The sequence below is a fragment of the Ascoidea rubescens genome (assembly GCF_001661345.1).
Source record: "Ascoidea rubescens DSM 1968 unplaced genomic scaffold ASCRUscaffold_23, whole genome shotgun sequence".
NCBI lineage: Eukaryota > Fungi > Ascomycota > Saccharomycetes > Ascoideales > Ascoideaceae > Ascoidea > Ascoidea rubescens.
In genome coordinates this window covers 57,463-81,258 of record NW_017962935.1, presented here as the reverse complement: position 1 = coordinate 81,258, position 23,796 = coordinate 57,463, and the positions used below count along the sequence as shown (strand labels likewise).

At 31.3% G+C, this 23,796-nt stretch overlaps 12 protein-coding genes across 12 annotated transcripts; 8 read left to right on the top strand and 4 right to left on the bottom strand.

Moving 5' to 3' along the window:
* Positions 1-90: 90 nt before the first annotated feature.
* SIS1 (type II HSP40 co-chaperone SIS1) lies at positions 91-1,185 on the top strand (the record flags this gene model as incomplete). Its single annotated transcript, XM_020190996.1, has 1 exon — positions 91-1,185. One exon carries the CDS (start codon positions 91-93, stop codon positions 1,183-1,185), a length of 1,095 nt encoding a protein of 364 aa, XP_020044269.1.
* A 416-nt stretch (positions 1,186-1,601) lies between these two features.
* Positions 1,602-2,600, bottom strand: ELO2 (fatty acid elongase ELO2; the record flags this gene model as incomplete). The annotated part of the gene is made up of 1 exon (XM_020190997.1): positions 1,602-2,600. The coding sequence occupies one exon, from the start codon at positions 2,598-2,600 to the stop codon at positions 1,602-1,604; it is 999 nt and encodes a 332-aa protein (XP_020044268.1).
* Positions 2,601-3,162: 562 nt separating this feature from the next.
* Positions 3,163-3,576, bottom strand: ASCRUDRAFT_73022 (uncharacterized protein; the record flags this gene model as incomplete). The annotated part of the gene is made up of 1 exon (XM_020192146.1): positions 3,163-3,576. The coding sequence occupies one exon, from the start codon at positions 3,574-3,576 to the stop codon at positions 3,163-3,165; it is 414 nt and encodes a 137-aa protein (XP_020044267.1).
* A 525-nt stretch (positions 3,577-4,101) lies between these two features.
* ASCRUDRAFT_40152 (PR-1-like protein) lies at positions 4,102-4,581 on the top strand (the record flags this gene model as incomplete). The annotated part of the gene is made up of 1 exon (XM_020190999.1): positions 4,102-4,581. The coding sequence occupies one exon, from the start codon at positions 4,102-4,104 to the stop codon at positions 4,579-4,581; it is 480 nt and encodes a 159-aa protein (XP_020044266.1).
* Positions 4,582-5,322: 741 nt separating this feature from the next.
* On the top strand, positions 5,323-7,162 carry ASCRUDRAFT_130875 (uncharacterized protein). The gene has a single exon (XM_020189024.1). The coding sequence runs from the start codon at positions 5,446-5,448 to the stop codon at positions 6,784-6,786; it is 1,341 nt and encodes a 446-aa protein (XP_020044265.1). The 5' UTR covers positions 5,323-5,445; the 3' UTR covers positions 6,787-7,162.
* Positions 7,163-7,544: 382 nt separating this feature from the next.
* ASCRUDRAFT_16213 (ras-like protein family, member C) lies at positions 7,545-7,895 on the top strand (the record flags this gene model as incomplete). The annotated part of the gene is made up of 1 exon (XM_020189405.1): positions 7,545-7,895. A coding segment is annotated over one exon (351 nt), but the record flags the coding sequence as incomplete, so codon positions are not given.
* Positions 7,896-9,165: 1,270 nt separating this feature from the next.
* Positions 9,166-11,394, top strand: ARB1 (ATP-binding cassette family ATPase ARB1). The gene has a single exon (XM_020194190.1). The coding sequence runs from the start codon at positions 9,186-9,188 to the stop codon at positions 11,001-11,003; it is 1,818 nt and encodes a 605-aa protein (XP_020044263.1). The 5' UTR covers positions 9,166-9,185; the 3' UTR covers positions 11,004-11,394.
* Positions 11,201-12,268, bottom strand: ASCRUDRAFT_73018 (uncharacterized protein; the record flags this gene model as incomplete). The annotated part of the gene is made up of 1 exon (XM_020192145.1): positions 11,201-12,268. The coding sequence occupies one exon, from the start codon at positions 12,266-12,268 to the stop codon at positions 11,201-11,203; it is 1,068 nt and encodes a 355-aa protein (XP_020044262.1).
* A 314-nt stretch (positions 12,269-12,582) lies between these two features.
* Positions 12,583-14,418, top strand: TCP1 (chaperonin-containing T-complex alpha subunit TCP1; the record flags this gene model as incomplete). The annotated part of the gene is made up of 2 exons (XM_020190998.1): positions 12,583-13,057; positions 13,193-14,418. 2 exons carry the CDS (start codon positions 12,583-12,585, stop codon positions 14,416-14,418), a joined length of 1,701 nt encoding a protein of 566 aa, XP_020044261.1.
* A 655-nt stretch (positions 14,419-15,073) lies between these two features.
* On the top strand, positions 15,074-15,463 carry COX5B (cytochrome c oxidase subunit Vb; the record flags this gene model as incomplete). The annotated part of the gene is made up of 1 exon (XM_020189552.2): positions 15,074-15,463. A coding segment is annotated over one exon (390 nt), but the record flags the coding sequence as incomplete, so codon positions are not given.
* Positions 15,464-18,493: 3,030 nt separating this feature from the next.
* On the top strand, positions 18,494-20,500 carry TRM3 (tRNA (guanosine(18)-2'-O)-methyltransferase; the record flags this gene model as incomplete). Its single annotated transcript, XM_020190994.1, has 4 exons — positions 18,494-18,868; positions 18,911-19,013; positions 19,068-19,808; positions 19,896-20,500. Coding segments are annotated over 4 exons (1,824 nt in total), but the record flags the coding sequence as incomplete, so codon positions are not given.
* Positions 20,501-21,978: 1,478 nt separating this feature from the next.
* On the bottom strand, positions 21,979-23,338 carry ASCRUDRAFT_15950 (uncharacterized protein; the record flags this gene model as incomplete). Its single annotated transcript, XM_020189390.1, has 1 exon — positions 21,979-23,338. One exon carries the CDS (start codon positions 23,336-23,338, stop codon positions 22,244-22,246), a length of 1,095 nt encoding a protein of 364 aa, XP_020044258.1. The 3' UTR covers positions 21,979-22,243.
* Positions 23,339-23,796: the final 458 nt, after the last annotated feature.

Genomic DNA, 23,796 nt, shown 5'->3' with positions numbered 1-23,796 from the left:
ACTGAATCTCTTACACTTTTATTTTATTATTTTTTTCTTGTTGACTTTTTTTGTTTTATTTATCATTATATCAATAACAATATTCTAATCATGGTTAAGGAAACGAAATTATACACTTTACTCGGGGTTTCGCCAGATGCAACTGAAAATGATTTGAAAAAGGGTTACAGAAAAATGGCATTAAAATATCATCCAGATAAACCAACCGGCAATACTGAAAAATTTAAAGAAATAAGTGAAGCCTTTGATATTTTAAATGATAAAAACAAGAGACAAATCTACGATCTATATGGGTTAGAAGCTGTAAGACATGGTGGTCCAATTCCAACCGGTAATGCACAAGCCAATGGTTCCTCTGGTGGATTTTCTGGTGGATTCCCCTTTAATGGTGCGTCAGGAATGCCAGGAGGAACTTCGTCTTTTTCGTTCACTTCAACTGGATCTGATCCAGGGTTTTCAAGTAATGATGCTTTTAACATATATCGACAATTTTTTGGTGGTTCAGGGGGCATGAATGGCATGGATGATTTTGGGGCAAGCAGTTTTTCCTCCTCCTCTCCATCAGGCAATTTTCCATTCAATCGTCCATCTAATAGCAATAATAATAATAATAATAACAATAATAACAATAATAATATTTTTTCCAAGAGATCAGTAAATAGATCGGCTGAAACAATTGAATTGAAATTGCCTTGTTCATTAGAGGAATTATCAAAGGGAGGAATCAAAAAAATGAAAATTAATAGAAAAGGGCCTCATAACGAAAAGGAAACTAATATTATATCAGTAAACATAACACCTGGCTGGAAAGCTGGTACGAAAATAACATATCCAAATGAGGGAGACTATACTATTCATGGAAGACAAGATATTAAGTTTGTTATTGTGGAAAAGCCACATCCTATTTTCCAAAGAGATAATAATGATTTGATATTGAATTTGGATTTGACGTTGAAAGAAGCATTATTGGGATTTAAAAAACAAGTCAAGCTATTAGATGGGAGAATAATTTCAATTGTAAAAACCCAGCCAATTAACCCAGCTTTAAAAGAAACATATCCTGATTTGGGTATGCCAATTAGTAAAAAACCTGGAGAAAGGGGTAATTTGATTGTTCAATTTAGAGTTAATTATCCATCAAATTTGACGTCGAATCAAAAAAACGCGATTGCAAATAATTTTTAGCAAAGGAATAGTATAGAGATTTTGATTTCAATTTCAATTTAGTTATTTAATTCAATTTAATTTAATTTAATTTTATTTAATTTGTTTTATTTTTATTTTTATTGTTATTTTTGTTTTTTTTTTGTTTTTATGAAATTGATCGTTAAATTTTAATTGTAATTTATAATTTTAATTTACAATTGAGATTGAATTATGTTTTAACTTATTATTATTATTATTATTATTATTATTATTATTATTATTATTATTATTATTATTATTATTATTATTATTATTATTATTATTATTATTATTATTATTATTATTATTATTATTATTATTATTATTATTATTATTGTAAAACTAATAGTATTTTTAGTTGTAACTTATAAATGTATATATTAAAACAAAATAATAAGAAAAGTATATAATCTAAATCAAACTTTTTTTGAGATGTTTGAGCGCAATGGAGAAGGAGAGTAGCCAGTGGTCTTTGAGACGTCTATGTTGACGTATTCATTTACCTTTGCAGCCATGCCACCTTTGACTCTTTTAACTGCTCTCGATTTCTTTGAGCCCTTTTTCTTGTAGACCTCAATGTAAAAAGCAATGAATAAGAACAAGTAGGAGCTTAAGATGCAACAACCCCAGACAGCGGCATTAGTTGAACCAGCACAATCAGCACAGTAGGGAAGAGTGTCTTTGAAGTAGGTAAAGGCTACTTTTTGATAAGAAGCAAAGTAAACAAAAATTAAGTCTAGGATGAATTGAATAATTTGGAATCTTGTGACCCATTCCTTCCACCAAACTTTATAGCCAGTTGAAGTTAAAAAGTAGTACCAGTACATTAGACAATGGACGGATAAATTCAAGGAGATGGGAACCCAGGAGATGGGAGTTTCACCTATTAGCTGAGTGAAACATAGGAGAGCAGTTGCGCCATGGTGATAGGTGTGTAGAAAGGTTAATTTTTTCTGTTTGACGACTAGGAAAAAGGTGTCAATAAACTCAATGAATTTAGTGAGGTAGTTTAGGTAGTAGAGAGTGATTAGAGGTTGGGTCCAAGAGTTTATGTTACAGATGGAATAGAAGAGGCCATTTTTAAAGATGATTGGGACTAGTTGTTCGACAATTAGGATTAGTAGGATGAAGGAGATTGAAGTTAGAATTAGGTTGTGTAGTTGGAATAAGAGGGATAGTTTTAAAGGTTTGAAGGAATTTTTTTTCAAGTAGTAGCTGCCACCAAAGATTATGAAATAGTATAGAGAGATGGAGGATAGAACTATGGGTAGGGTTGATAGAAGCTGATTGCCAGGAACGAAGACAAACTTTGAAGGAACAAACTTGTTGAAAGTTACAAGAGAGATTATTGAATCAAAATGGTCCCATAAATTGATACCAAAGGGATTATCTATAGATGGAATTGGATAATTCATTTTGAAATTAAAAAATAGATTTCAAAACAATATTGATAATTAGAGGAAGAAGAAGTAGAAGAAGTAGAAGTAGTAGAATGAGATAATTATATAAGTAATAAAATAAAATACAGAGTAGATTATTGAATTAAAAAGAGAAGAAGGCCAGAAGCGAAGAAAAGTGGATAACGAGAGACTGTGAAATAGAAGGGAATTGGGGGAGAAAGGAGAAAGAAAGAACAGATATAGTGTTGGTAGAGTTATAATATAAGCAATGATGTATTGTTGCAAGAAGTGAAAGAGAACAGAGCAATAGAAACAAAAATGAGAGAAGAGTGGAAGTGGATGGTATATAAGGTCAATATGGCCTCTATGGCCGCTATGGAGATGAAAACAAGTCACTAAGAATAACATTTAAGGTTTTACTTTTGTGATCATGGAAATTCAAAAAGCGAGCGCAGGTTGGAAAAAGAGAAGAGGAATGTGGAAAAAGAATGCAAGCGAATAAAGAGCGAATAAAGAGCGAATAAAGAGCGTTTTGACGCAGGTTTCGACCAGCAATGGAAGCAGGAGCTGGAAATGGCTAGGAAGAAAGCAGGAAAAGGAGCAGCAAGAGAAAACAGCTGGCGAGGAGAGACCTGGGAGAGGCGTGTGAGCGAGCAGCAGAGGAGAGGTTGCGGATGGTGGAGAGGTTGTTGTACTCGTAGACAGCATCACAGTAGGGCCTCTTGAAAGCAGCAAGGTCAGTAGAGGCAGCAGAGGAAGCGCAGAAAGAGCATTTGTAGAGCAGGCCCCAAAAGTCTGTGTCGTCGAGCGAACAAACACACGAGAGAAAGTCTACAGAGTCGAGGTATACATGGCTGCTGTCGATGTTGCTGTCATACGTCTCGAAGGAACCACAAGAGTTTAGGAGAGTGGTGTTTGCGTCAAGACAATAGGATTGAGACTGGGAGCATGAAGCATATGCTGTAGAGTTGGAGAGGGAGATGGAGGCCATTTTGAACAAGGAGATTGAACGAGAGAGGTGCAGTTGTGAATGAGTGAGTTGTCTACAGCGATTAGAACATTTGGGATATATTTTGGATTGTAGACAGTTGATAGATGGTAGATGTAATCTGAAGGTGATCTGACGGAAATTTGAGAAGCAGTGCAGAAATTAAGTTTGGGTTTGGAAAATGAGAAAACCATGTGAAAAACTGCCTGTAAACAATCACGCTCCAACAATGCCTCTGTTTTTGTTGCAGCCTTAATTCTCCCTCTTCGTTATCAGATTAGCTGTCAGTTCTAACCGCCAGACTCCACAAATAACCAAAAAGCCAGCGAGCAAGGACAGAAGCAAATGGTGTTGGAAATGATGCAACTGCTGGTGTTTGTGAGACTAGTGTGTTTTGTTGTGTGGATGTGCAGCCTTCAGATGGTAAGGTGCGAAGAGGATCAAGAAGGGTACGGGAACCGAGCGTTGTTCCAGTTGGACTCTGCGTTGAGCGTGGTGAACCCATATTACTTTGAGCTGGGGGAGGTGATGAGCAGGTTTGCCCTTGAGATGCTCCGGCACCACAACCAGAAGCGACAGTTGCACCAGGATGTGCCGGACCTAGTGTGGAACCAGACAGTGTACGACTTTGCTCAGAGCTACGCCGACAGCTACGGCTGTCCGGAGGACTTGGAGTTGGTGCACTCTATGTCGGCAGACTACGGCGAGAACTTGGCGGCAGGCTTTCGGAACGTGTCGGCGGTGGTAGATGTTTGGTACGACGAAATTGCCGACTTCGACTACAGCCGCATGGACGAGTACGACGACGGCTCGTTGCTTAAGAACGTCGATCCAGAACGGCCCATCGGCCACTTCACGCAGCTCATTTGGAAGAGCACCACGCAGCTTGGATGTGCGTACAAGCGGTGCGCACGCTACCTCTACTACACGTGCAACTACTACCCGGCCGGCAATCTTCGGATTGTCGGTGGGCACTCGTACACGGCCAACATCGCGGCCTTGCGGTGATGGCCTTCTCTCCTCTTGCTCCTGCTCCTGCTGCTCTTGCTACTTGTTCTTCCACATTCAAGGGCTCGCCCTGCTTTCGAACCGGCCCTGTGCAAATCGTCCCGGTGAGTCATCTTTACTGGCTATAGCACTGCTTTTCAACTTCTGGAAAATATGTCATCTGCATGGAAGCTGTTGCTTCTTTTCTTCTTTCTTCGGTTTCTTCTCTTTCTGCTGCGAAAAAGGGCTTTTCTATCTCCCCCATATAGCCCGTTCTCGTGTCGAGAACAGCGTGCTGTGCGTCATAATTCCCTCTACATCTGGGCTCTTGCTACGCCGCTCAGCCAAATCCTCCTTCGCTGAGCTACTCTTTTGAACTTTCACAGCATGTCCTCCCTCTTGCATTGGGATCTCTTTTTTCTTTCCATCGATTCGGTTTTGTTCGCCTTTTTTTATTTTTCACAGCCAATCTTCACTCATCCATCCTCTTTTACCTTCATCGACATACTTTTCTTATTTCACGTCTTATTTTTTGCTTTCTTTCCATTTCTACTTCATTTTCTATTCTTCTTTATCTCTATCTTCATCTTATTCAAATTGTATTCAAATCTTATTCTTTCCAATATTGTTTATTTTTAAACCATATAATCATATTTAATTGTCATCGTACATATTCGATTTTTCCATCATGTAATTAGCCTTATTTTTCTTTTCTATATAAACAATTCACTCTCATTGTCTTTTTCTCTATTCATTATCAATCACCTTCTTTCATTATTTCACTTCATTTCATTTCATCATTATCATCATCATCATCATCTTTAATCTTATTTAGCTACATCACATTTTTATATCTTATATCTAGTTAATAGGGATCACCTTTCAATGTTGTTAATGACTTCAAATCAGTTTCCTTCAAATTTAGATTTTCTCAATTTACCTCTATCTTTAAATTATAATAATAATAATAATAACAACAACAACAACAACAATGTCATCCAAAATAACTATAACCAAAATAATTATAATCAAAATAACTATAACCAAAATAATTATAATCAAAATAACTATAACCAAGATAACATCACAATTAACACAAACATCAATAACTCAATCGATAATATAAGCACCCTCTCTTCTCCTTACTCTCCTTACCTAATACCCCACCAATACGACAAATTTTCAATTAATCACTTGCCAAATAACCTCTCCACAAACCGAAATTCCATCCATCCCATCCCATCTCCAAACTACTACTACAACCTATCTTTCAAACAATGCTCCACCAATGCAAGACCTTCCGGCAACTCCTCAAAGAGAAAACTAAAACCAGGCACAATTGTCCTTTTAGACACAAATGATATCTTCGACGCCTCCACAGAATACTACGTAATCGCTGAAATAGAAGAACATACAAATCAATCCACTTCAGCTAACGACAACATTTCAATTCTTGGTTCCCCTTACTCTCCTTCTCCCTCCTCTACCACAAATACTTCTTCTTTCATCTCCAATAACATCCAAAATGAATTAATTGGCAATAAAAGTGTATCTGGAATTTTCAATAAACTAAACAAAAATTTCGAATTTAATTTCGATCATTTGGGTATCAAACATTGTGGCGAATACGTTCTACTCTTTTATCTTTATAAAAGATACAACAGAAACTTCAATCTAATTAATTCAATCAAATCAAAAAAAATCATCATCTCCGATTCAAGAAATAATAGGTTTAATTCAATTGATTCAAACAACTCAACCGACTCAAAAAACAACTCTCCAGATTTAAATTCAAGTAACTCCACTTTGATTATTAACAATTCCTACAAAATAAAAAAAAAAATCTTAAAATCTAATCTTAAATCAAATCCTATTAATTGTAACTCCAATTCTAATGATATCAATACCTCTAATCTCAAAAAATTGCAAAAATTACAAACATTAAAAAATTTGCAAAATTTGGAGAATCTACAAAAATTGCAACCAAACTCAAATACTTGTCCAAATGATTCAAACGATTCAAATAATTTTGATATTGGTATTGATATCAATATAAATAAATCATCTCAATCAAATCCCCAATTTTATTTGCCTAACACTACTCAACCTCAATCTCCGTTGACTTTAAATTACGACTATCCCGATATGCTATCAATAATCGATAACATTGATTTATCTCATTATCAAAATCTAAACAAAATGGATTTTGATGATTGGTTTCACTAATTGTTTAAATTTAATTTCTCTTTTTTTTTTTTTTTGTTAATGTTTGTTTTCCTTTGTTTTTTCTTTTGTTATTTTATTACTTCTTTCATATTCGGTTTTTTTTTCATTGTTCTATATTTTCTATTGATATTATTCTCTTCATTTGTTATCCCATTACCTAATCACTAATTTATATTTATTAATAAGGACTTAAATTAAAATTCAAAAACCAGCACTAGCTTTTGTATTTTGTATAATAAACATATACTACTTAATATTAAAAGGTAGTAAAGTTCAAACTGCAAAATTTCAGCAATTTAAAGTAGAATTTAAACGGTTTATCAGAAACTGATTGAATATAACATGAATATATTTTATTCGTTATCTATGTTTGATCCTTTTTGATTCCAATAATTACTACTGTTTGTAATAGTGAAAACAATAGCTCCAACTTTACTTGAACTGGGTTTTTTCTTTCATTCCACATTTCCTTCGTATGAGATTCAACGGACAAATTAGAAATGGCAGATATTATGACATTTTATTGGATTTGGTACATTGTTCCAAAAATTAGTTTTGGTTTCTAGAACCAATTACTATTTAATGGGTCAAGATCCTGATATTTTAGATATAAGGGGTTTTACTTAATATCCAATATCTAATATCTAATATCTAATATCTAATATCTAATATCTAATATCTATTATCTATTATCTAATATCTAATATCTAATATCTATTATCTATTATCTATTATCTATTACCTAACGCATTATGACTAAGAAAATAGTCGCAGTTGGTGAAGGTAATAGTGGAAAAACATGTTTAATTAATCGTTTCCTTCATAATAGATATGACCCAATAGACGGTCCAACAGTTGTTCATCGATATTTTCATAAAGAGGAGATAGCTAATAAAACGTACAATTTTGAGATTTGGGACACTGGTGGTCAAGAGGATTATGAGCGATTAAGGGTGTTATCCTATGCTGATGTAGACTTGTTCTTGATGTGTTATTCAATTAAAAATATTAATCTGATTATCGATGTGTTCACTATTTGGTTCCCTGAGATTAAATACCACAGTCCCATTAGTAATATTGTGTTAGTTGCTTGCAAAACAGACCTTCGAAGTGTTTCCAGAAGAGTCAGCACAATCAGCACCATCAAAGGAGAAGAAATGGCAAAAAAATTAAGAGTAAAGTACTTTGAGACGTCAAGCGTCACTGGAGATGGTGTTAATGAACTTTTCTGTGAAGTGTTTCGGATTCTTATTGCAGGCCGAAGAGCCAAAAAACTTCATTGTTCAATAATCTAGTCAAGTTTTTTCATATAAATGGATACTGACGGACATTGTTTTCAGTAATAATCTGTGTGATGATTTATTGATTATTTTTATAAAGGTTTTTTATTTTTTTTATTTTTGTTTTTTAGAATTAGTGTTGGAAAGTGGTGTGAATTTCACATTTGAAACAATGTTGAGTGATTGAAAGGGTGATTGAGATTTTATTTTTAGTATTTAGGATTAAGTAATTTTCTGAGTAAAGAGCGAAGGTTTTAACATTAAATGTTAGTTGATTTGATCTTGCAAGAAACAGTTTTTTGGGTTATCTATTCTTTTGGACAATAACTTGCAGCTGAGATGGTGAATTATGAAAAGTCTGGTTATTTGTGTTTGGTAGACTACACAATCCGAAGTTGAATCTTAGCCATTATTTTGTTTTCAAATTGATTCAAACAGATAAATGATGAACTCAACCTGCTTCCAGTTAAATAATTTGTATTTGAGCTTGAATTTGAGCTTTCATTTGCTAAGTAATCTCAAGAAATTAATTTTTTTTCACTTTCGTTTGCTTATATATTTTTAATTTTTAGTTACAAGTTTTTTGTTTTGTTTTACTTTCAAATCATTCCATAACCAGCAATCGATTCATCATTACAGAAGCGTTTTTTTTGGTTGACGATAACTTGCCCAGAATAAAATCAAGACTGAAAGAACAAACAATAAAGGGAAATTACTATGAGTGAAGCGCTATTGTAAAGATCTTAATTTGCATGTGAATGGCTTCCTTTAACCACATGATCACAGAAGCAGTTTCCGGATGCAGCTTTGACGTCATGCATAACAGCAACAAATAATAGCCTGTAGCGGGATCGAACTGTCGTTCTTCTTGTTGTTAGCACAGTGTCTTAACCCACTGGACCAAGAGACGATAAATGGAGCCTTTCGGATCTGCAACATGCAATTAAAATACATTATCACTATTTTTTTTTATATGGGTTTTTGTTGCTTGAAAATTTTTAAATTAAGGTTTTCCCTTTTTTGCACTTCTTTTGCTAACTGCTACTTTTTTGTTCTCAGCTAATTTCCATTCTTCTGTACCCTCTCTTTCTAGATTATACTCTCTTGATAATATTCAATATGGATAGAAAAATTTCTTCATCAAAGGCCAAAAGAGAAGCCAAGAGACTAGCCTCAGGCAAGAAACCAAAAAAGGAACGCACTTCCAAAAAATCTGCTACAATTGCTGAGAAATCTGAGGCAGAGATAATCAACGATTTATCCAATTTGGATTTGCAAAAGGATAAACATGGTCTTAGTGATCGAGTTACTACTGGTGTTTTGGATTCCTTGGAAACTTCAAGAGATATTAAACTATCCTCAATTTCTTTATTATTTCATGGAAAGGTTCTTATTTCCGATTCAAATTTAGAATTGAATTTTGGCAGAAGATATGGTTTATTAGGTGCTAATGGCTGTGGAAAATCAACTTTTTTAAAGAGTATTGCTGCAAGAGAGTTTCCAATACCTGAGTTCATTGATATTTATTTATTGAATCAACCCGCCATTGCTTCTGACTTCTCTGCTTTAGATTACGTTATTAATGAAGCTAAATTGGAATTAAAGAGATTAGAAGATTTATTAGAACATACACTAATCAACGATGGTCCAGAATCCCCAATTCTTGATGATTTATATGAAAGAATTGATGATTTAGATCCCTCTACTTTTCAATCAAGAGCCTCAGTAATTTTAATTGGTTTGGGATTTAACTCTAAAACTATATTAAAAAAAACTAAAGATATGTCTGGTGGTTGGAAAATGAGAGTTGCCCTTGCAAAAGCTTTGTTTGTTCAACCAACTTTGCTTCTATTAGATGACCCTACTGCTCATTTAGATCTTGAAGCCTGTGTTTGGTTAGAAGAATATCTTAAAAAATTTAATAAAATTTTGATTTTAGTTTCTCACTCTCAAGATTTTCTCAATGGTGTTTGTACGAATATCATTGATATGAAATTAAACAAGCTCTCGACTTTCACTGGTAATTATGACACTTTTGTCAAAACTAAAAATGAATTGGATACGAATCAAATGAAACAGTATTACAAGCAACAAGATGAAATCAATCATATTAAGAAATTCATTGCAAGTGCAGGTACTTACTCAAATTTAGTTCGACAAGCTAAATCGAGACAAAAAATTTTAGATAAAATGGAAGCCGATGGTTTAATTCAACCAGTTACTCAAGATAAAATTTTCTCTTTCAAATTTCCTGAGATCGAAAAATTGCCTCCTCCCGTTTTAAGTTTTGATAATATTTCTTTTTCTTACTCTGGAAATGCTGAGGATAACCTATTTAAAAATTTATCATTCGGTGTAGATATGGATTCAAGAATAGCATTAGTTGGTCCAAATGGTGTTGGTAAATCAACTTTATTAAAATTAATGACAGGTAAGTTACAGCCACAGTCTGGTAGAATATCCAAGCATACCCATTTAAAAATCGGTGTTTATTCCCAACATTCTGCTGATCAGTTAGATTTATCCAAAAATCCATTAGAATTTGTTAGAGATAAATTTTCTAATATTTCTCAAGATTTCCAGTATTGGAGACAGCAACTAGGAAGATTTGGTTTAACTGGAGAGGGTCAAACTTCTATTATGGCAACTCTATCTGAAGGTCAAAGATCAAGAGTAGTGTTTGCCTTGCTAGCTTTAGAATCTCCTAACATTCTATTGTTGGACGAACCAACTAATGGTTTGGATATCCCCACCATTGATTCATTGGCTGAAGCTATTAATTCATATAATGGTGGTGTTTGTGTGGTTTCACATGATTTCAGATTATTGAATAAAATTGCCAAAGACATTTTTGTGATTGAACATAAAACTGCAACAAAATGGGAAGGTTCAATTTTAGATTATAAGAAGAAGTTAGCGAAAAATATTGTTTTATAAGTAAACTTGGCTTTCAAAACATAATTCAGGCTTTATACATATAATAAATATAAAATTAAAAATTAAACATAAAAAAGCTGAAAAAAACAAACCGAAAACAAATATATATTTTTATCAATTGTTGATTTTACAATTAGCTATAATTTTTTTATTGGTGTGATCGTTGTCTTTTTAAAATTTCTCACATCTTATTGTGGTTATTGAACTTTGTTTTTTTTTTCGGAAACTGATTCTTCTAAGATTAGATCGAAATTATCAATTTTATGCTTTTTGTTATTAGCACCACTATTGTAGCTGTTGTTCCAAAAATCAGTTTTGTTCTCACCACTAAAAGCTTTGTTATTTATAAAAGTAATTCTTCTTTTGTGACGATTATGTATATTTTTAATATGTTCAAGTTTAGTAGAAGTAAAATATTCATAATTAAGGAAATTCCTTTCAAATGAACAAATTTCACGAATAAATTTGTCAAAATATATTTCATTACATGAAAGCTCAATAATTGAAAATTTCCTTGAAACAATGTAGTCTGTTAAAGTTAGATAAGAGATCGAGTTTTCCTTATCAGTCTTAAGAGCTTGAATTAGATAACACGTTGATGCTAATAACCATAAATAAGAATCATAGAATTGAATATCATCTTTGATTAGATTGTTTTTGAGAGATAAATGTTTAAAAGAGATATTTTTGGATAATATAACCGTCCCGAATACAGTGTAAGTGTGTTTTATCAAGTTGAACAAATTAATTAATATAATCAACCGTTTGTTAATATTTGATTGGTTCTCGCAACTATGGTCATGATTTGAAAGGTCATCCTTATCTACATTCAAGAAAATATTATTATCTAACAAATTCAAAGAGTTTAGAAGATTTGCAATATTCAATTCACTTAAAGTCAGTAAATTCTCAGCTTTGGCAAGAGAAATAGAACACTCAAATTTCATTCTTAAATCATCGAGAAAGCTGTTGAATTTTGAAGTGTAGTATTGCAAAAATTGGTAGTATTCCAGGTTTTCTGCATAGCAGCCAGGTGAATCGTAAGGATGCAAAAAAATAAACAATAACTCGTTCAAAACCTTATCAGGGCCGGTATCAGTATTAGTAAAGTCGATGCGATGACGAATTGTATCAAATATGTCTTCAAAGGGACAAGTACAAATAACCAATCTTATTTGTTCTTTAGCCATGAAACCTGATTGTAGTGTCAACTGATCGGCTAAAAAAAAGCCCGGAAGTATTTCCAACTGGAAAGGTAGTGCCATATGGAAAGGTTGTAAAAGTGCGATTTTGTGATGAGAAGATGGAAGTCTTTCTGATTATATCTGGTTCTGGAATCGGCAACAGTAGAAAAGCACATCAGCTGTGGGTTTGCACGAAGCAGGACACGGCCGGATGAAGTATTGCGGATTTGGAGACACGGATGATAAAGCACGGATTCAGCAAAAACAGAGCCCCACGTGCCTGTCTGTTTTTGTTTTGGAAAAAATTTCAAACTCTGGAATTGATTGAAGGATATTTGTCATTTATAGTTATTTTGCTCATCCAAACAATATTTTGTAAAGTGCAGGTTTAAAATATGGCTCAATTGTTTTCAAACGCAAGATCAGATACATTGTTTCTTGGAGGTGAAAAACTCAGTGGCAAAGATATTCGCAATCAGAATGTTTTAGCTACTCAATCCATCTCGAATATATTAAAATCAAGCTTAGGACCAATTGGTTTGGACAAGCTATTGGTCGATGATTTGAATGAAATAACTATAACTAACGACGGTTCAACTATTTTGAATTTATTGAATATCAATCACCCAATCTCAAAAATATTGATTGATCTCGCTAAAAAACAAGATTTAGAGATTGGTGATGGCACAACTTCAATTGTGCTAATTTGTTCTGAGCTATTAAAAAATGCCAACAATTTAATTAATTTAAATTTGCATCCAACGATTATAATCAATGGATATAAATTAGCATTGAAGGAGGCAATCAATTACATCAATACCAACTTATCTATTGATATTAATAATGGCAGTATTGATAATAGCAGTATGAGTAGAAATAATAATAGCGGCAGTAATACTAATAGCAACAATATCAACACTCTCAACACTGTCAACAGTATCAATAGCGGTAATAGCAGTGGTACACTCAAAAGCTTTGAGAATACCAAAAGTGATAAAACCAGAGACATTTTAATCAATGTTGCAAAGACTTCGTTGAATTCAAAGATTATTGGCTCATCGGATTTAGATTCAAATTTCTTTGCAAACTTAATTGTTTCATCAATCTTATCAATCAAAACTAAAACTTCACAAAATAAGTTCAAGTATCCTATTAATTCAATCAATATTTTGAAAGCACATGGAAAGTCAATGTTGGAGTCATTTTCGGTTAACGGATATGCTTTGAATTGCACAATTGCTTCACAGCAAATGCCAAAAAAAATAATCAATCCAAAGATTGCCTTATTAGATATTAATTTGCAAAAAACAAAACTAGCTTTGGGTGTTCAAATTCAAATTGATGATCCGAACAATTTGGAAAAAATCAGACAAATGGAAAAGGACTTGATTTTAAATAAAATCAATTTAATCCTAAAATCCGGTGCTAATGTCATTTTAACAACAAAGGGTATAGATGATCTATGCTTGAAGAAATTTGTTGAAAATAACTCAATTGCTGTAAGACGTTGTAATAAAATTGATTTGAAAAGAATTGCCAAGTTAACTGGGGGGAAATTAATTTCTAATTTATCGAATTTGGATGGTGAAGATTCATTTGATCCGTCATATCTTGGATCAGCCAAATCAATCGAACAAATTCGAATTAGTGATGATGAATTGATTCTTATTAATGGAACGTTGAAACATTCATCGAGCTCAATTATTTTACGAGGACCAAATGATTATACATTAGATGAGATTGAAAGAAGTTTGAATGATTCATTAAATGTGGTTAAAAGAGTATTAGAAAATGAGAAGATTGTTCCAGGTGGCGGGGCAGTTGAAACTGCATTAAACATTTATTTGGAGAATTTTGCCACCACTTTAAGCTCAAGGGAACAGTTGGCAATTGCCGAATTTGCAAATTCATTATTGGTTATTCCAAAAACATTATGTATTAATGCTGCAAAGGATTCAAATGATTTGGTTGGAAAATTGAGAAGTTATCATGCCAAATCTCAAAATTCATTGCCAAACGATTTCAAAAGGAAAAATTATAAAAATTATGGGTTGGATTTATTTAATGGTAAAATTCATGATGAATTTGAGAATGGTGTTATCGAGCCAACAATCAGTAAAGTTAAAAGTTTGAAGTCTGCGGTGGAAGCTTGTATTGCTATTTTGAGAATTGATACAATGATCAATGTTGATCCAGAACCACCAAAACAGGACCCTCATGACCACGAATAAAATTCATGATTATTTGATGATTGTTTGATGTCTATTTTATGGTTATAAATATTAGTCTTGAATCTCCATAGTCAAGACAGATATAGAATGAATGAACATAAAATAGTTTACTAGATAGCTTGGTAAGCAGATAATTTTTTTTTCAGGATCACACCATTATCAACATATGATATTATTAGGTCTAGTAGCAAATATATTTGATCCTACATCATTTGCAAATCAGTTTTGCAAATGATGTAGGAAAAGACAAGAACCAAAACTGCAGAAAAATAAGAGATCTGTAGATAGAGGTGTTCATGCATTGTTCCAGTGTGATGGAAGCTACTTAAAGAATCGTCTCATTTCTCACGTGCTCCGGAAAGTAATTTTCCAGCCAATTAAATCATTCACAGTTATATTACAAACTGGTTTTTGAAAGGATTGAAAAATTCAACTTTTTTTGCATGCATTTTAGAAAATTTAACTGTTAATTATATAACTACCTCAACAATCTCTTAATATTTGTTTGAAATATTTAGTGGTCAATTATAGATAATATTCTTTTCATCTAAATTTTGTTTATAATTATCTCGATAAGATGCTTGCTAAATCTTTAATCCTTAAATCGAACTCTTTGCCATTATCGAGAGCTTTTAATCATATTCGATTAAGTCATTCTTTATCGAATGCTACTGTTGCTGATTTAAATAAAAGATGGGAAGGTTTACCAAGCTCAGATCAAGAAGAAATTATTTTACAACTCAATGAAAGACAAAAGTTAAATTGGAAAGAATTAACACCAGAAGAAAAAAAAGCTGCATGGTATATTTCTTATGGTGAATGGGGACCAAGAAGACCAGTTCACCAAAAGGGCGATGGATTAAAAATCTTCGGCGGTGTTGTATTGGGATTAGGTATCGCTAGTGGGTTATTTGTTTTGTTTAGATTGAATGCTCCAGCTCAACCAAAGACAATGACAAGAGAATGGCAAGAAGCAAGTGATGAATATCTTAAGTCTAAAAACGCCAATCCTTTCACATCTTATTCACAAATCCAATCAAAATAAATTTAAAATTATTTTTTTGTTATTGCTACTATCATTCATTTATTGATTAACCGTTTTGTTTTGTGTTTAAATATAATTTTAATAAAAGAAATTTCTTTTTATCTAACTCAATCATTATTCTAGTTTATTTTTTTTTTTTTAATTCAATTTATAATATAATTTACTTCTAGTTCTCTATTTCATAAACAAACAATAAACAATTACATACAATTATACACAGCAAGCCTGGGAAGTAAAAGAAGAGCGATATTTGCAACTGTAAAGGAGTTTGAGCGTAATCCGGAATTCGAATTCAACCATTCAAACTCCGAGGGCCCGCTGGAATGGGATATAATATATCGAAGGGGGATGTACTAGAATTAATCCCTTCCAGGAAGGGGTCTCTGAATCTCAGACCCCTTTTTGTGTCCAAACTCTTCGAAACATTTTTCAGCAATTTTTTTGCGTCTCGAAACAAACCAGACAGTGCTGCTTTTGGTGGATCTGCTTCTCCAGATGGACGCTTCTGTTTTTGTTTTGGTCCATCAACATCTTGATGCACAGCAGACTGTGCAGATATTGGCCCATCTACTTGGGAACATTACTGCTCCGGGCTTGTCTTCTTTTTTGTCGCTATTTCAAAGCTGCTCGCAAAGAACCAACCCAGTCTCAGAGAGCGATATTGCTCATTTCAACGTTCTTTTAAAGAATCATTTTAACTATTTGATAAAGAACGATCAGTCAGATCTAACCAAATACTCCGATGTTATATTGGAATTGAATAATGTATCTCAATTTGACTCACTATTAGACACTATCCTACTCAGCTTGGATGACTTTTTGATTGGTTTCCACAAAAGATTTTCAGCAGTTCTACATGACTATGATATGAATGATATTAATATTGTCTTGAATTTACTAAGTTTTTTAAATGGATTGTTGGTTAATCTTTATCAAGATAACCAAAATTACAACAAGAATCTTTCAAACCTTTGTTTCAATAAATTGATTGATTTGTTATTGCTGTATTTTTCTATTGAAAATGACCAAGTATCTAATAAATCCATTAACATTATTTATCTATTATTTAAAAATAATAATATCAATCATCGAACTCTTAAAATTAGTCTTTGGGATTTTATGGTTAACATACTCACTAAGAAATCTTTTCATTCAAAACACACTTATACTTTATGGTTAAAATTGTTGCATACTAGTAACGATTTATTTTTATTGACCGAAGATTATTTATCTTTAATCAAATCGGGCTTGAAAAATAATTCCCATCAAATTAAGAAAATCTCTTTATCGATTTTAACTCTTTCAATAGAGAGATTCAGTGCAAATTTAGATAATGACAATATTTACTTTTGGAATAAATTTATAACTCTATATGAAATATTTATAATTGATACTTCTCTTCATCAAATTAAAAATAGCTTGCCTGATTTTTTTAGTCTTTTAGCAAACAATAATAATGATAAAAAGTACAATCATTGGCTATTAATTCTAATCGAATTAAATTTATTTTCCTCTCAAGATTCTGTTAGAAAATTTACTTTACATTTAATATTATCATTAGATCTGTTCAAGCTAAATTTACTATTTAATAGTGGAAATAAAAACAAATTGTTACTTCAATCTTTTTTGAATGACTCATTTCTTGATTATGCCATGATGGCGTCTCATTTTAACTGTTTCAAAGATTTAACAGATTTCACATCTTATTATTGCCCCTATGGTAAAAAGTTAATTCAATTTATTTCGAATGTGACATCTTTAAATTTTAATAATCTTAATGAAAAAAAACGAATAATTTATGTTTTTTTAAACAAAATAATTAATTTAAATTCTTCCTTTGATATTGCCAGAATTTATATCTTATTTGGATTATTTAATTCTTTGAAATATACCCAGAAAATTTTTTATATTGACGATTTAATGGTTTTTGAGCAATTATTTCAAAAAAATTTTCAAATTCGGTTATTAGAAACAATTAATCAATCCATCTTGTTGTCATTCGTCATCAATAATTTTAAACTTAATACCATCACTGAATTGGTTTTAATTTTGACAAGTTTCTTAAAATTTAATTCCACTAAATTTCATCATTATTATCAAAACAAATCATTATTTGGCTACCAAATTCTTTCAAATAATTTTGAATCGTTGTTAGATATAATATCGGTCAATTTTGATAAATCCCTTATTTTTGGTCAATACAAAGCTGTTTTTAGCAACAATCACATTGATTACAATCTAGAAGAAGACCATTTCACTCATGTCTTATTTTTGGTTATATCCTTGTCATTATTTAGCGATAAAATTGACTCAATAACTAATATTTTTTTGAAACACAAAAATTATTTAACTTATTTGGTATATTTGCCAAAATTACTGAATTTATTTCCAATTTTAAAAAAGTTTTTATCAAACAAACCACTTCAAATTCAATATCATAAACTTCTTAAAAATTTGTCTGATAATAGTATTAGGTCACAACATATTTGGAAAATTCTGCCAAACATCTTTGAACTCGATTATGAACTTATCAGTTTGGATAATAATCAAATTATCTTAAATACTTTATTTAAGAATTTAAACGAGGTTATCGATGAAGAATACTTGCTGTTTTCAGAATCCAATTTATCAAAATTTTGTTATCAATTAAAGTTTTTTCTGGTTTATTATTGTAATTCCATTTATTTAATTGATAATTCCGATCAATTATTTACTTCTATCGATGATTTATTATTATGGCTTAATAAAAGTAATAAACTTATTTCAAATTTCAAGAAAGAAGGTTCTATTAAAATATTTAATGAATTAAATTCAAGTACTCTTTCTTCAACGTTCAACATAATTAAGACATTTATCAAAGGTAATTTTATTGACAGAAATTGCTTTCTAAAGATTTTTAATTACATCATTGATAGTTTAAATTATTCAGATTATTTCTGCACCTTTGAGATTATTCATTTGATAAAATACATTATTGATGAAAATTTTCATAATAAAAAAAATCTATCTATAAATGAATATGAATTGGTTTTAAGTGAAATTTTATTAAAAATATGGTATTCATTAATCGAAGAACGCTTAAAATTAAATCAAAATGAATTAACATTGAAACTAATAAACCTAGTATTTTGTGATCTGTTTTTAAACTATAGCTTGATCAATCAAAATATTTCAAGTATTTTAAATAAAATCGCATTATCTATAATCAAGCACTCATTTTCAAGAAGGTCTTTATTACCAAACTTGTATAAGAGGCTACTAAAATATCAAATTAAATATCCAAGTTCCTTTTCAAATAATATAAGATTATTTCCTAATTTATTGATTAATGGATATTTATTTGATCAAATAAATTCAAATAATTTTAAGTTGGAAAAAATTGTAGCTGAAGTCTTTGATAGAAAAGTTGGAAATTTTAATTATTATGAAAAATATAGCAATAATAAGCATGATAAAATTGAAAATGAGTTGTACTATTCAATATATGGTGAAAATGAAATATCATCTAAAATATATCTTATGATAATAGTTTCATCAATTAAAGCCAATAGTAAGTTATCAAATCATTTATTTGATTCTATAATTGAGAATAATTTGAAACTAGTGAATAAAGAAGTGATTAAGTTTAATGATTTAAAAGAAGTTAAAAAGCGACTTAAATTGTACGAGATGCTTTTAATTTTAATTGGATTAAATTGTAATGAAAAGTTGATAAGATATGTCGATGAATTTTTTTTGATTTATTTAGAGAAGGAGATGAGTCCGTTGGTTAGGAGCTATGTTGAATGGATAATTTCAAAGATTCTTATAAATGATTACAATTTAAGTGATAAAATCAATGAGGAAAAAAAATTGATTTTAAAATATTTCAGGGATTTTAAAACAAGGGAAAATGAAATTTCGCTGACCATTTTAATTTCATTTTTGAAGATATTTTATTTGATTGCAAATCAATTAAATGAGGGTTTTTTTAGGCAATATTTTTTGCATAAAGAGTTTTTACCCTTATTATTAGGAAATTGCATTTCAAACAAGACAATAATTCGACATTTTTCAAATGAATTGGTTTATTTTTTATATGAAAAAAGTGGAATAAATGAGATTACCAATAGTGAAATTATTGGGAAAATTTATTCAAAACTAATAAAGGATGAAAATTTTCAAAAATATTCTCAAATTGATGGTATTTTATGGGATATTAATAAGGACTTTAATTTTATTGGAATTTGTGGGGAGGTTTTATTAAAGAATTTTAAAGAAACTAATATAGATTATATTAATGAGAAAAATTTTGAAAAATATTGCTGCAAAGATTTATTGAAAAACAGTTATATAGGGATTGGAAGTGAAACAAAAAGATTATGGATGTCCACTAGAATCAAAAATTTTGAGAATGAGAATAGTATTAAGACTGACATTGGTGTTTATTCAGAGTTTGATTTTGATTTTGATTTGAAAAATAAGATAAAGACAAATATCCAATTTGGTGAAAATTCAAATGAACTACAAACTAAAAGTGGGAACTGGGGTTTAATTAACATTGAGGATGAAAAAAAAGCCGTAAAAAGAAGTGAATTAATTGTTGTTGGGTCCTTGGTTGATAAAGCTCCAAATCTAGGAGGAATTTGTAGATTGTGTGAAGTGATGGGGGTGAAATATTTAACTATAAATGATATCAAAATGTTAAAGGATAAGGAGTTTAAAAGGGTTTCAGTTACCTCAGAGGAATGGCTTGATATCATTGAAGTAAAGGAAAAAGAAATCAGAAAATATATTCTAAATAAAAAACATCAAGAGGGATATACGTTAATCGGGTTAGAGCAAACAGACAATAGTTTTGAGTTAAATAGTCAATTGAAGTTTCCTAAAAAATCTTTAATATTAATTGGAAAAGAAAGAGAAGGCATTCCAGGAGAATTACTCTGTGAATTAGATTTTTGTGTGGAAATCAAACAAACTGGAATAATAAGATCGATGAACATTCAAACAGCCACCGCGATAGTTGTAAATGCCTACTCAATGGAACATTGTTACTAAAAGAGAAAAACGAAGAACATACATTCTATAGTTTTTTCGCATCTAGATTTTGCTTGAAATTTGTATAATTTACCTATGTGAACTAAATCTTAAATAAAATTCTTGTTTTAAACGAATTAAATAACTTTAAACCTAAGAAATCACGATGGTCGAGAAATATTTATTGGATTTTTCTGCTCATCGTTACCTTTTATTTACAAATTTTGTTGGAATATCAAAAGGCACAGAATTTAACCAGAGTGAATAAACAAAAAAATTATTGCTCTTCAGTTGAAAAGGAAGCCTTTATTGGCATCAAAATCATTGATATGTTCATGCTGAAAGAAATTTATAAAAACATGGTTTTAGGTAAACCAACAGCAAATTTAGCAAAAACTATGATAAAAAAAATCACAGAGTACTTTAATGGCTTCCCCTAATTAGGTCCAAGTTTTAGCCAATTTTTATCTGAGCTAGGCAATCCTATTGTTTGCGATTCAAATTACTGAAATGGTAATAGAATGATATTTTTCCATTCAACTGAATAAACATACTGATTTTATTGCACTAAATGAAAAGTGGCCTGTAGAATTGTTGGTGGAAGTTCGGTTCTAGGTTTATAACAACAAAATGAGTAGCTAGGAGCAACGGTTGTAGAAATTCTATCCTTTGATGCTTGTCATTTTTATGCTGTAAATTCTAAGTTGATTTGTGATTTTAAACACAATGGATTTTTGAACACCAGAAACAGAGATCATTCACCAAGTGAAAACAAAACACCAGGCCTAAAGGTGTTTGCGGTGATTAATCGGAGTTTGTTTACAGCAATTAACCTTAACGTGCTTTGCCAAGACTTTTTTAATACATTTAGTTTAAACGCCAAGCTTCTATTGTGACAAATGCATGCATCTGGTTGAGTGATGCACAGCTTCCCGGTTTATGACACCAACACACTTGGCTCTGGCTTCTCGGCCATTGAACCTCTATTGTCTTACTCCTTTGTTGACAGAACTGTAATCGCACTGCTGCTTGTTTATTATTTTTGGAAAGTATTAATAGTAAAGCACAATCAATAGACAAGTGAATTTATTTTTTATTTTATGTTAGTTTTGCTCTGGCAAATGTTTCACTTCACCTTGCTCTCGTATGATTCTTATTTTTTACAACTAATAGATTGTTTTCCGATTTCAAAGTTTACATATACTTGATACAACAGTTTTTAACAAGACAATCATTTTCTGGGATCTTTTATTTTGCAACATTTTGCCAATTAAAGTATTTGGTGCAACTAGTTTTCAATTAAGTTGTTTGTTAATCAAAAACACAGGAGTTTTATGATTGGGTAGAGGAAATATCAACAACAACAGACAACCTCTCATTTTAATGCAAATTTGACTGCTATTTATTATTTATTCAATTTACATTGAAAAATAAATGAAATTGTTTTAAAGAGTCTACGATAATTTGGTTTTTAGTAAACTAGTATCAATTAAATTAGAATAAAGAATTAGTTTTAAAAAAAAAAAGTTGCAAAAGAACTAAAATGAAAAAATTGAACTTCCAAAAACTAATAGAATAGACTTTGTAATTTGAAGTAAACTTTTCTACCAATTTGAAATTGGATTAAGAAGGTTGAAAAAGATAGAATATGATCATTTGACATTAAAAAAGATAAAATATTTCGTTAACTTTTGGATTCATTAAGATGGTTAAAGGTATATCTTTGGGACAGGATGTGAAAAGTAGAGAATAATCTCAGATAATCTATTTGGCATTGCCGTTACCATTTCCGTTGCCATTATTATTGCCATTCTTTCCACCAGGACCATTTTCATTACCGTTATAGTTACCATTGTAATTACCATTATAACCACCCCAGCCATTTTCGTTTCCATTGACATTTCCGTTATCGTTACCATTCTTTCCACCAGGACCATTTTCATTACCATTGTAGTTACCGTTGTAGTTACCATTGTAACCACCCCAGCCGTTATTGTTTCCATTAATATTACCATTGTCATTACCATTGTAACCACCCCAGCCGTTTTGGTTACCATTGACATTGCCGTTTTCGTTACCATTGTAACCACTACTGAAACCACGTTTGGCGTTTCCATTACCATTTCCGTTACCATTGTTATTACCATTGTGACCGCCTGCTCCATTGCCATTGCCGTTATAGTTACCATTGTTATTACCATTCTTTCCACCAGGACCATTTTCATTACCATTGTAATTACCATTATTATTACCATTGTAACCACCTGGCCCATTATCATTACCGTTATAATTACCATTGTAGTTACCATTGTAACCACCCCAGCCATTGTTGTTTCCATTGTAATTTCCATTCTCATTACCATTGTAACCACCCCAGCCGTTATTGTTTCCATTAATATTACCATTGTCATTACCATTGTAACCACCCCAGCCATTTTCGTTACCATTGACATTGCCGTTACCATTACCATTGTAACCCCCTTTGATATATTTGGAATACTCGTTATCTTTGTCATCTTTTTTATCTTTGTCATCTTTTTTATCTTTGTCATCTTTTTTATCTTTGTCATCTTTTTTATCTTTGTCATCTTTGTCATCTTTTTTATCTTTGTCATCTTTTTTATCTTTGTCATCTTTGTCATCTTTTTTATCTTTGTCATCTTTGTCATATTTTCCATGTTTGTCATCTTTTCCGTGTTTTTTGAAATCATCTTGAACTGTTAAATCTGGTTTAGCTTCGACTTTAGGCTCATCTGCAACAGCTAAAGCATTGGCTATCGCATCAGCTTGAGGAACAGGAATGGCATTAGCAGCAACAAGAAATGCAATGATAGAGTAAAGAACTTGAGTTTTTAACATCTTGAAAAAAATGAACTATTTTATGGCTGTGATTTTGTTTTTAGATTTCGTTTGCGATTAAAGCTGTAATTGATATATTTCTTTGGATTGAAGATAGTATGAGTTCAAGCAATTGAATTATCAGGAAAACTCACTGAATTTATAAAGAATTTCAAGCACAATAAATGGAAGCTTAGAGATTAACAAGAAATTAAAAATGAACTTGCTTCTTGATAGTAACCAATTTCAACAAAATAAAAAGAAACATCACTTATACTACTTCTTGTTTAATTTGCTTTATTAAAAATCATATAACAAATACAACAATATAGATATATTACTTTTCAGCATGTCCACAGTCCTAAAGATATTAGTGAAAGTCCAGAATGATAATGTAATATTGGGATGGTTGGCTAAAGAAATATTTGCAAGACACAGTTAATCTAGCAAATTGGCTCCAGGAAATACTATTGGTGAAA